Source organism: Gracilinanus agilis, chromosome 4 (genome assembly GCF_016433145.1).
Source record: "Gracilinanus agilis isolate LMUSP501 chromosome 4, AgileGrace, whole genome shotgun sequence".
Lineage (NCBI taxonomy): Eukaryota > Metazoa > Chordata > Mammalia > Didelphimorphia > Didelphidae > Gracilinanus > Gracilinanus agilis.
The window spans coordinates 106244976-106257734 of record NC_058133.1 but is presented as its reverse complement, the minus strand read 5'-3'; the positions used below and the strand labels follow the sequence as shown (position 1 = coordinate 106257734).

At 39.9% G+C, this 12759-nt stretch overlaps 1 protein-coding gene across 1 annotated transcript in view; it reads right to left on the bottom strand.

Annotated features, from left to right (window-relative positions):
• ATP2B4 (ATPase plasma membrane Ca2+ transporting 4) overlaps positions 1–7576 on the bottom strand; it is a 48679-nt gene extending 41103 nt beyond the window's left edge. The window contains 2 exon segments of the mRNA XM_044674925.1: positions 4005–4070; positions 7502–7576. Of these exon segments, the coding sequence (XP_044530860.1) occupies positions 4005–4070; positions 7502–7576 (141 nt within the window).
• Positions 7577–12759: the final 5183 nt, after the last annotated feature.

Below are 12759 nucleotides of genomic sequence, written 5' to 3'. Positions count from 1 at the left end.
TCTGCAAAAGGAGATTAATACATACCCTTTAAACCTTTTAAGGTTGTTGTGGAGAAAGTGCTTTGTCAATTAGAAAGGCCTATATAAATATAAGCTATTATAATAGTTATATTTTTTCTCCTAGAGAAAAGCAGGGCAGCAGACCTCCTATAACATATAAGCTAAAAGTTGGTTGTGGGATGGAACCAAACCTCCTCAGCTTCATCCTGGAAGGTGGGCAGCTATATTTTTCTGCTGGAAAATTTCATTTAAAAGTGAAGCTGCTTCCATCTGGTAGAAAGGGAGCCCTAGCTCAATTAAGAGATTCCTGCTGATTAGAGTTCAGACACTGGGGAAGGAAGTCTTATCTCTAATAAGGAAATGATACCTTTAGAAGAAAAACAAAGAGTCAGAGGAAAAGGCAGCTAATTGAGTTCAAGATGGAAGAGTCCTTAAATAGCCTTCCAATAATCATATAGGTCAAAAAATAATATTCACCCCACACCACTTTCAGTCAGCTCAGCTGCAGAGGGTTTTTTTTTCCTCCCCTCCTGGCCAAGGTCTGTTTCTTTTCTGGGATCCTTCGTGTCTGTTCAATTGGGGCATAAGCAAGAAAGATAAGCAAAGATAAAGCCACATTTTATAGGCTAACTTTAGGCTTTCTTTGCCAAGATCCTATGGATGTATGTTGTAAAAGTATTTTAATTTTACAAATATAGTAACTGAGATTTTGAAGGGTGATCCAACAGTTATAAATATAAATGTCTAATATAGATTTGGAGTCCATTCAGGTGTGGCTGGTTCTACTACCTTGTGCTGCCTTTCCTACTAAGGGCTTTTGAATCTCCCAAAGTGCTAGGATTAAGTTAGCCTCAGATCTTCAATTTTGATTTTGAAGGAGTCTTTAGGGGACTGCAGTGCTTACTAAATGCCTGACCCGAGTCTAAACCTATGCAGCAAACATTCTTCACATCCACAATTAAGACAGGTTGTGCCATAGAATCAGGTTCTATTCAACTTCTCTTTCAAGGCTGGTAGAACCATGGGGTTTGGGGCAGAAGCGAGCCGTCTATCATGCTCAGGCTCAAATGGAGCTCTTGAACCATTCAGAGTGAGTATTAATATCTGTATTCAACCTAGAGGACAGAGGATTGGACTCTGAATTTTTAAGACAGAGTGGTTCTAGCCTTAGAGATAACCAAATCCACATTATCTTTGGTCCCCAAGTTACATTTTAACAAAGCTCTGGGATATCATTTCCCCACCCATCAAATAGGAAAGAGTCAGCGTTGCCTCCTCCAAGCCTTCTAGGGAAGGAGATAGGTAGAGATGAATGAGAAATTTAGATTGGCAAAATGCCTGGCCCCACTGCCTCCACCAAAATCCACCCTCAAGGCATAAGAGATTCCCAAGCAAGCTCTCTTATAATCATCACAAGGGAAATATGGCCCATAAAGAAAAAAATCTGAGATAATAAAGGAAATAAAAATCGGTTTAAATTCCAGACTGTATCCCTTGAAGTTTTCCCATCCTTGGTGGGTTTCTATTATAACCACTGGCATCAATTACTTACTCTACCCTGTATCTTTTCATGTGATAAGAGCAGGTGTTCTATTCCTGCTCTTATATACAAACAAACAAACAACATATGTAGCTTTAGCCTATGCCTGGGATTTTCCCTCAATTACATCTACCTTGGAAGTTCTAGAAAACTGCTCCTTTCATAGCCCCAGTAGGATGCCATCCTCAAGTTCTTCTACCTTCTGGGTTATCCAAGGAGGATTGGAGGCAGGGAGAACAAAATATGAATGGGGAAAAAAGGGCTAAAAGTTGTTTGCGTCCCAGTCCATCCAAGAAACCATGGTAGACTTGTCCCCTGGTATTTGGGTACCTAGTGGAACCTCAGACTCAGACTGATTTGCAGGCCTGCCGAACAGTTGTAGAAGCTTCTTTGTAGCTAGATTGGGCAGTAGGTTGCCAACTACTCTCTCAACTCAAAGCATGCTGATCTGAGAGTTCTAGCCTATTTGGCATGGACTCCAAATATTAGGCAACTGCCAAAAGAGTAATAATATTTTCAAGTGTACCCAGTCCCAGCCTCAAAGGAAGTCCCAAATGAGTAGTACCCTTCATTTTTATGATCACTCCAACCAGTTTGGAAAATACCACTTCTCTTCCATTTAAACATTAACTGATTGAAAAACATTAAGTATTTGTATTTCTACAAAATATTTTTCATGTTTATGTTCACATACAACATCTATATGAAGAAGGTAAGCTAATATTATTCCTATTTTATAAAGAAGATACTGAAGGCCTGAGAAATTGAGGCTTTGACCAAGGTTGACTGAATTAGTGACAAAGTTGGAATAAGAATTCATATCTCTTAAATGTATAACCCAGTGGAATTGCTTGTCAGCTCCAGGAGGGGGAGGAAAGAGGGGAGGGAAAGAGCATGAATCACGTAACCATGGAAAATTTTCTAAATCAATCAATCAATTAATCAAATACAACTAAAAATATCAACATAAAAAAGAATTCATATCTCTTGACCCCTTAATCCTCTCCCTTCCCCATCTAAAACTTCTTTGACTATGCTTATTTTCCCAAAATTCTCCCAAAATGCAGGCACCTCCCAGAAATAGAGAGCATCACCTCCCTTCAGGAAAGATGTTCAAATAAATCAACTTTGAGCAAATAAAATTTTAAATAAGGCTATGGAAACAAAGACAAAATGGCAAATAGTACTTGCCCTCAAGTATCTACAACCTTCTTTAAGATAGTAAAGTTCTTCCTCGATCACTAGGCAATATGGGTAAGAGCCTCCCTTATATAGCCATATCCCCATCCCTAGCCCACAAGTATGCACACATATACCCTTACTCCTGATGACATAACCTTGGATCATCTAGATTGGACAGGTATTTAGAGGCTGTTTAGCCAGAATTATTAATTTTACATAGGGAAATGAGGCTCACTCAGGTGAAGCAATTTGTGGATGGTCATATAGAAGAGTAAGAATCAGAAGGAAGATCAGAATGCAGCTTCTCCCATTTCTGGGCCAGTTCTCTCTTTCCAGGATAATATTGTGCTTCCCCAAATTTTCAATTTTAGGCCTATCACCATATGCCAGAAGCAAGGGATAACCAATGACTACTGTGTTTCATAGGGCTTGGAGCTAGAGAGGACCTTGGAGGTCATCTAGCCCAACCCTCTCCTGTGAGATGAGAAAACTGGAGTGCAGAGCAGAGAGTGAGCTGTCCATGGTCACATAACTAATAAGTAATAAAGTTAGGAAGGAAAGCTAGGTGAACAAAGTGGGTAAAGCACTGGGTCTAGAGTCTTTACAACTTCAAATCTGGCCTTGGACTCCTACTAGCTGTGTGATCCTGGGCAAATCACTTAAACCCAATTGTCTAGACCTTACTGATCTTGGAACTGAAACTTGGATCAATTCTATGACAGAAAGGTAAAGGTTTAAAAGAAAAAGCCTGCCTCAAATCTCTCCTGACTCAAGTCCATTTTCCACTCAGCTGTGATCTTAAATAAATCTGATTATGTCTACCACGCCCTTCTCCCCTCCACCCCACAGTAAACTCCAAGTGGCTCCCTATCACTTCCAGGCCCAGACATAAGATCATCCACTTATTATTCAAGCCTTTAATAATGTGCCTCCCACATCTTTCCACTGTTTTTACATCTTACTGAGCAGTCCAGGGAAAATTGGACTCCAAAAGTGAACCCCATTGCCTAGCCCTTACTGTTCGTCTGTGTTGGAACCAAGATACATTATTGACTTTAAGATGGAAGGTAAAAATTAAAAAAAAAACATAGAGCCTGAGTACTTAATATTTTTTTTGTTTGAAGTCTACACCCTAACTGTTTCCTGTACTGGGTCCAGAATGATGGGTTATGCTTAGTGGAAACATAGGGTCTCATTTAAGGTGGGAGCAGGAAATGGGGCTTCCAATACACTCTGACCTTACAACTTACCCTTGGGACTCTGATTTCTAACCTACTATTACCTTCTGGAATGACTGAAGGAATGTCTTTTTTGCCAGAATAGTACAGACTGGATGGATGAGGGTAGTCTGGAAGAAGAGAAAGGATGAAGAGAAGTATATTCAGAACCTCTGGGGGAAGGATATTCTGCTACTTTTTTTTGGTCACTTTGGTATTAATAGGAAGACTGAAATCATGAATTCTGGAGGTGTGGTATAAGAGAAGAATAGATTGGATTCAGAGGACCTAGTTTGAAAACCTGGACCTGTTACAGCTCACTACCAGTGTGATCTTTAGAAAACCACATTTTTGGAGCTCTGGGTCTCAGTTCTTCCTCATCTATACTAGGAGAGAGTTGGACTGGCATGTGATCATTAGTCTATTGTCAGTTATATTTTAAGATTGTGAAAAATAGGAGAGGTACCCCAAGATTGGAGAAGAGCAAATGCTTCAAAAAAGTTAAGAATACTTGGTTGGAAAACTATAGGCCAGTAAACTTGACTCAGATTCCTGAAAATTTTATTTGAAGAATTTTTAAAGAGATGGTTGGCGAGCATTTACAAAGGAAGCAATGATAACCAAAAGCCAATACATCTCTTAACAGTGATAAGTCATGTCATACTAATTTTCTTTACTCCTAAATGTCTTGCCCTTGCCCTCCCTACCCCCTCCCACTCTCAAAAAGGAAATATTTGTAATAGTCTCTGAAGAACTGATAAATAGAAATATTTATATATACATACATTTTTTGTCAAATGATGCCTTCTTGAATGGGGGGAGGAGAGGGAGAAAGAGAGGGAATTAGCTGGGTATTTTAATATAACAAATAAATAAATTTAAATAAAAAAATAAAAGCCTATCCAATCTAAGGCAAAGGGGACTTCTGGAGATGAGAGTTGAAGGGGAGTAGGCGGCTTCCAGTCCATGACTTTTACCTTCAGTTTTTTTTTTTCAAACCCTTACCTTCTATATTAGCATTACTTTTTTTAAACCCTTACATTCCATTTTAGAATCTGCATTGTGTATTGGTTCCAAGGCAGGAATGCAGTAAGGGCTAGGCAAAGGGAGTTAAGTGCCTTACAGGTCATACAGCTAGGAAGTATTTTGAACCTAGGACCTCATGTCTTGAAGCCTGGCTCTCAATCCACTGAGCCACCTAGCTGCCCCCTCTCTATGTTTTTATGTTAACATAGAAACTGCCTTGCTTAGGGTCATTTTGGTTCTCCCAGATTTTGACTGGAAGGAAACAAAGGGACTTTTTAGTGGCTAGATTGGTTCTTGTATTATTTTTAGAAACAAATTTCAGCAGAGATATGCCTTGCTAGGGAAGAAAGGGAGGGACTGGTATTCACTGTTGGAATCTGATTCTCCTTGGACTACTAGAGTCAAGATTTCTACAACTAGCTTCTAGTCACAGTGAATGATAGACGCTCAAAGGAGGCAGGGATTATCTTTCTTTTGTCTTCTTATCCCTAGCACTTGGCTGGGTACTTATATATGGTAGGCCCTTCATAAAAATGTGTTGATTTAACTGGGTTAATTTACTGCCACCACCATGGTGAGTACCTCTTCCTTGTTTAAAGAAATGGGAAGTCACTTGATCTATAGGACTCTTGAAGGTAAAGGAAAGAGAATGGTATCCCTAGGCAAAAAGCAAATTGGGCAACTGAAGCAAAGGAGAGTTAGTTTTACTAAATAAATCCACCAACTTCCCCCAAGTCCAGACTGTCTCTCCTTGAGATACATTGGGGTATAATGGAAAGAAGGTTGGATTTGGAGTTTAAAAGACTGGCATTTAAATATCACCTCTTACTACTTGTATGACTTTGAATGAGTCTTGCAACCTGTCTGGGGGATGCCTTAACTTTGGAAAATGTAAAATGAGTGGGTTGGACTCGATAGCTTCTAACATTTTTTTATAGCTCTACACCAATGATCTTATGACTCTCTCCAGATTTTTCCTATTCCCAGACCTAGTTCTTGGACATCCTAGGCAAACAGAAGAAAGGCAAGGGGCCTCTTAGTCATGTGGTAAGCAGGCTAAGTAAGGACACCTGCTCCCTACAAGTATCACTCTGAATCTTTTTTGTTTATCAGTTTCTTCAGTGTTCTCTATAGTTCTTCTCTATTCTACAACAAGAAAAAACACTAGAAATGAACCGTAAAGTTAATTACACAACTTAGGATGATTGGTTAAGTTCTTTGAGATCCTCTAGACCAATATCTTCTCACTATGAAAGGAGCATGAATGTCAGAATTCTAGATTGAATTACCTTTCCCACAGAGAAATCCAGGGACCTTGGCCCCTCACCGAAAGCCCTTTCTTCAGTCCTTGGGTAAACAGACCTGGAAAGATTTGAAATACAACAGGCTACTACTGCAAAGGCCAAAGATGAGTCCCAGAAAGTAAATTAAAGCTACTTCATCAGGTAAAGAGGAACAATCAGGGCCCAAGGACCTAGAGTCAGAAGAAATTGTTTCTTTCACCCCCAATCCCTTTCTCCTCATGAGATTTCAGAAGAGAGACATAGACTAGAATCAAAATAAATAATGATTTTTTGGTCACATATGGCTTCTGAGATGCCACAGTTCCTGTTCATATCTGGAGCCCACACTCCTCTTTCCCTTCCCTGCCAAAAACCCCACCCTGGGCCCACTGTGACTGCAATACTTCTCTGGGAACAATCACAGTTGGTTCTGGAAGGGCCTGAACAACCAGCTCCAATGTAGTATAGAAGGAGAAGCAGCTGATGTTTTTCCAATATGGATGACAGGCTGTTATAAACACTCTCTTTATGTTGCTATGGCAAAGAGAGTGTACAGCCTGGCTACGGTGATTCTATTTATGGGCCTGCAACAGCAAAATGGACCATTGGTATTATTTTATTTTCAAAGTTTCCTCTTGCCCCTAGCCCCTAAAAGCTGCTCTTTAAAAAATCAATCTTCTCAGGAACCAAGAGAATAAGCCAAAGATCAAAGATCACAATTTAAGCTGGAGAAGGAAAAGATTCAGTTATATTGATGAGACTATTAAGTTGGAGGGACTGAGAAAAGAAATATTTTCTTGCCTCTCTCTTCACCCATTCACCAAATTGAAAAATCCAAACCCTGCCTCATCCTTAATATACTAAGAAGGGAGTCAAGTGCCAAAATCACCTTACATCCTCAGTAATTCAAGTGGCTTTTTCTTCTTAAGCCCAGATTATCCCCCTTTCAGTCAAAAGCAGGCAGCAATCAACCCCATTCCTCAAGCTTTCTTTTCTCTCATAATAGAGAAGATAAAGTTTCCAGAGGTTGCCCAAAGACATGCCAACTTATCCAGTACTTTCCATACAAGCATATTCGCTACACTCTTGCTCACCAGCAGTGGCTTATTCAAACATTTATTAAATGCTTCCCTTTTTCATGTCAGTGAAGCATTTCTCGTGTCATCCAAGTCTCATTGCTTGGGGAACTTTGGAGGTGGCAGATGGTCCTGTCTAAAAGCAAGAGCTTTTGAGCCCTAGTGAAAAGGGCAAACCGTAAGCAGGTCATACAACTGATGATTTTTCAGAAGCTCTAGTGAGCTGAAGAGATAATCTCTCCTGATGTTCATATTGACAACTGAATAATCTTAGACTAAGTAAGGGATTACAGTTGCCAATCACTGACTCAAGGAAATAGGGTAAGTAGTAGGCTAGATATAGGGTTTTTTCGGGTTTGAGTAGAAGGAAATGGCCTCTGACTGATGGTCAGAGGGACAGCCAATGATAGCTGGAGCCCACCTATCGTCTCAGAAGATGAAGTGATTCAGAACACAAGGAACTGAAATTCTCTAGTCACCCAGATGGCCCCAGAATGCCAATCGCTGATCAGTTACTATAACACCTCCAAGAGAGAAGGAAAATTGGGGAGAAGGCAGTGAAAAGACATGGGAAAGACAAATGACAGAAGGTGTTTGATTTTATTTAGAAAGAAAAAAGCAAATGATGAGTATCAGAAGTCTTAGAATAATCCCTAATACCATCAAACTCTCTCTACTTCATCCCTTAGGCCTTCTAACCCTGCCCAGGAAAGTAAGGGTGAATCTTAGTCATCTTTTAAAGCCCACTTCAAATGCTACTTGCTATATGAAACCTTCTATGATCAACCAGTAATTATCTTCCAACTCTTACCTTGCATACTTTAATATTTTGTTTAATAGTCCTCTCTGTGTTTTATTCCCTGCTAGACTAAGTTTATATTTGTTTGCATATTGTCTCTCCCATTAGACGGTAATCTTCTTGGGGGCTGGAAGCGCCATTTGCCTGTTTTTGTACCCCCAGCAATAAGCCCAGAGCCTGACACAGAGTTGGTGCTTAATAAACGTTGATTGAGTGGAATTGATTTCATGAGGGCAAGGGCCCTCTAGTCAAATAATGAGGGGTACTTGTTAAATGAATGCATTAATGAACAAATCCTTACTTTCAGTCTTCCTTTCAGGGGTAGAGAGCATAACTAGGAGGGATGAGATGGGAAAATGGAATACTGAGTCAAGGGAGTTGGATTCAGATCCTTGTTCATGTTCTGTGACCATAGGGAAGTCAATCAATTATTCTAGAGTTTCGGTGTCCTCATCTATAAAATGAGGGAGTTGGATGAGAAGACCTTTACGATTGCTCCCAGATATAAATCTCTCTCTAATCCCTCCTTACTTCAGGTGCAGTTCTACAAGTTTTTTCTGTCCATGTGTCAAGGCCAGTATTTATTCAGGGGCATCTCCCAAGGCCAAAAGGTATGGTAGTATATATGTCAGATTGGAAATAGCCCTAGTCCACACCATCCGTGAGTCACTCTAGGCTTAGCTGAGGGAATCTACAGTGACTGTGAGCCTTACTGCACTATTAATAAGGGGAGCAATTAGGCCGCTCAGTGAATTGAGAAGTCTCAGGTTAAAATCTGACCTTAGATACTTCCTAGCTCTGTGACCTTGGACAAGTCACTTAACCTTCATTGCCTGGCTTTTACAGCTTTGCTGCTTTTGAACCAATATACAGTAGTAATTCTAAGATGGAAGGTAAGGATTTAAAAAAAAAGAATATCAGAGGTTCTAAGCTGGTCAATAGCTGCATATCATCAAGCCACACCTCCTTGAGTCGATAAGATATTGTTCTTTAGGTTTAAAGGAAGAAAAAAAAGAATAAAAAACAAAAACTAAAATCTAAGCCCCACAACTTTTGTTGGAAGTGGAAAGAGTTTATCATCCTCAGGATAGCACAATCATGGGTAAAACAGGCTAGAGGACAACACTGGTTGAACCTCCAAAGACAGATGACAACCCCAACAAACTACTTATATACTTAATGCTATACTGGCCCAACATCCCATTTTAGGCACTCTGATATCCATAAAGAAATTAGGCTATAAGGATGATAGGATGGAGAACTTGTAGATTATAGAGACCTAATACCTGTTTCTTAATCTCATAGTGCCCCTAATATCATTTTGCATATGTTTGTTGTTTCAGTCATTTTCAGTCATGTCCAACTCTGCATGATCCTATTTTGGAGTTTTCTTGGCAAAGATCTTTCAGCTCATTTTACAGATGAGGAAACTGAGACAAACAGAGTCTTGCCCAGAGTCACAAAATCAGTAAGTGTCTGAGGCTAGATTTGAACTCAGGTGTTCCTGACTCTAGGCCTAGTGCTCTATCCAGTGCACCCCTCAATGCCCTATGTATATGTGGAAAAGGTGGCTTCATGACCCTCAATATCACGGATGTAGAGGAGGGGGATGGGAAGGATTCTCCACAGGGCTGGCTATGGGGCTAGAGAAGAATAGCCTCAATACAATTTGAACCTAGAGCAGTTGGAAGACTGTTCATTTTTGTTTTGGAGTGGGGCACAAACAGCTTGGACAAGTAAACTTTAAAGAACTTCTCTATGAGTGTAAACTTCATCAGTTTGTTTTATCAATATATTGCTCCTAGCTTTTAAAGACTGCCTGCCCATTGATCCAGCCATACCACTGCTGGGTTTATACCCCAAAGAGATCATAAGGAAAAAAGATTTGTACAAAAATATTCATAGCTGCGTTCTTTGTGGTGGCAAAAAGTTGTAAAATGAGGAGATGCCCTTTGATTGGGGAATGGCTGAACAAAGTATGGTATCTGTTGGTGATAGAATACTATTGTGTTGTAAGGAATGATGAGCTGAAGGAATTCCATTTGAACTGGAAAGACCTCCAGGAATGGTTACAGAGAGAAAGGAGCAGAACCAGGAGAACATTGTACATAGAGACAGATACATTATGGCATAATCGAATGTGATGGACTTCTCTACTAGCAGCAATGCAATGATCCAGGACAATTCTGAGGGATTTATGAGAAAGAACATTATTCACATCCAGAGAAAGAACTGTGGGAGGAGAAACACAGAAGAATAACATATGATTGATCACATGGGTCGATGGAGATATAATTAGGGTTTTGATGTTAAAAGATCATTCTATTGCAAATATGAATAAAATGGAAATAGGTTTTGAACAATATACATGTATAACCCAGTGGAATTGCTTGTCAACTCCAGGAAGAAGGAGGGAAGAGGGGTGGGAAAAATCATGAATCATTTAACTATGGAAAAATATTCTAAATAAAAAAAAAAAGGAAGTAGTCATGAGAGAGAAAGGAAGAGACTTGAGAAATGTCCACAGATATTGAGTAGGAATTTAAGCAAAGAAAATAAAGGATTGGTCAAAAATGAAAAACAAAAACAAACAAACAAAAAAAAACAACCAACCTCAAAAAAACATTGCTCCTTACCCTGCTCAGAACTACCTCTGGTCAAAAGGGAATAGAGCCTGTGTCTGTCCCTGTCAAGGCAGTCTCTCAGCCCTATACTGGTGCTACTGCCACAGGGCATCAACCAAGGAAGCTCAACCTTCCCTCCCCAGAACTCTGCCTCCTTCTTACTAAGCATGAGAAGCAGCCCAGGAACAGAGGAGGCTTTTCTAGGAAGGGTAAGTCCCAGGGCAATGAGACCATGGAAATTTTGCCATCTAAGGCTGTGGAATTCTCCTCCTTCACTCTTGCAGTTTATCATTCCAGCTCTCTGGATTTCCAACTTGGGCCTTTAAAAGGTAGCACTGGGAAAGGAAAGATAAACATGCCAAAGAAGAGCAGGAGGGGGCCAGTTGGAGACAAAGGCAGGAAGTAGCAACTAAAAACCATCACCTCCAATTTCAGTTTCTGGGAAATTGTAAAAAGGAGAGAAAGGAAAAAAGACAGCTAAGGAAGAAGAGCTGCTTAACCTAGTCCCAACCTTTGGCCATTAAGCCTTTGGGTAGAGATTCTTTTTTCATATTTGAATCCTATTTTGAATAACTTCCACTAAATCTAGCCTCCACATTTTACAAATGAGGAAACTAAAGCTCACAGAATAAGTTAAATGATTCTCACCTATGTGTTGGAGGGATGTAGGAGAAGAGAACACTGGAAGGGTGTTTTAAAAATGTTTTCCTTTTAGAAAATCCAAAGAATTTTGGACTGACATTCACAGGAAGAAACAAAAAAACAATGGCCCCTAAACTCATGACCTGCCAAATTAGATTTCTGATTAGAGTGTGCCCAGAAAGCATTGAGAATTTAAGTGATTTGCCCTTGGTTACTCAAATAGTATGTGTCTGAGGTGGGATTGAACCCATATTGTCCTGACTCTTAACTTGGATGCTTCTCACCCATTGTCAACAGATTAGTAACCACTGATTAGGAAAATACCTTTGGCTAGATTTGATAAATATATTTGGATCCTTGGATTCCTTCTCAGCTTTACCTCCAGCCCTTGCATTTTACAGATAAGGAAAAGAAAATAAGGACTCCAGAAGAGAAGTAACGCAAAGGAAGGAAACAAATATTTATCAAGCACCTACTATGTGCCAAGCACTATGCTAAATACTTTACAAATATGTCATTTAATCCTTCCAACAATTCTATGAGACATAGGTGCTCCTGTGCCTCCATTTGACAGTTGAGAAAACTAAGGTAAACAGAGGTTTAAGTGACTTGCCATGGGTCATATAGCTAGTATGTATCTAAGGCTGCATTTGAACTCGGGTTTTCCTGATTTTAAGTCTGGCATTATATCCTTTGTACCACCTAGCAGACTATCTGCACAAGTAGAAATGGCAGGACTGGAATTCAAACTTATCTTCCAACTACAAATTCTCTAGTTTTTCTTCTGAAGATCAGAGTGGAATACCTCATCTGGTCTTTGGTGAAGGGATCAGAGAGATTTAGCTCAGAGAAGAAAGCATACAGATCTGATATTAACTGAAATAGACATCAGTCAACAGGCATGAGACAAAATCAAGATAGCTATCTTCAAATATTTGAAGGACTGTCCTATGGAGAAGGGACCAGACTTGTTCTGTTTCAACCTAAAGGGCAAAACTTTTGCAGAAGCAATGGGTAGAATCTGCCAAGAGATTAATTCAGGTTTGATGGAGGGTGCTAAGAGCAGTGAGAATTGAGAGAGGGAAGTTACAGGTCCCAGGTAGTAAATAGTTGAGTTGGAATACTAACTTGCATCCTCTCACTTCATTTAAATCATTCTTTCTACTTTTTGATTTTTTTAACCCTTACCATTCTGTCTTAGAATCAATACTCAGTATTGGTTCCAAGGCAGAAGAGTGGTAAGGACTAAGCAATGGGGGTTAAGGGGACTTATCCAAGGTCACACAGCTAGGAAGTATCCACTTAGCTGCCCTGCTGCATGACCTCTTAACAGTGAAAGGTGTCCAAAAGTGGAATGAGCTGCCCCCCTC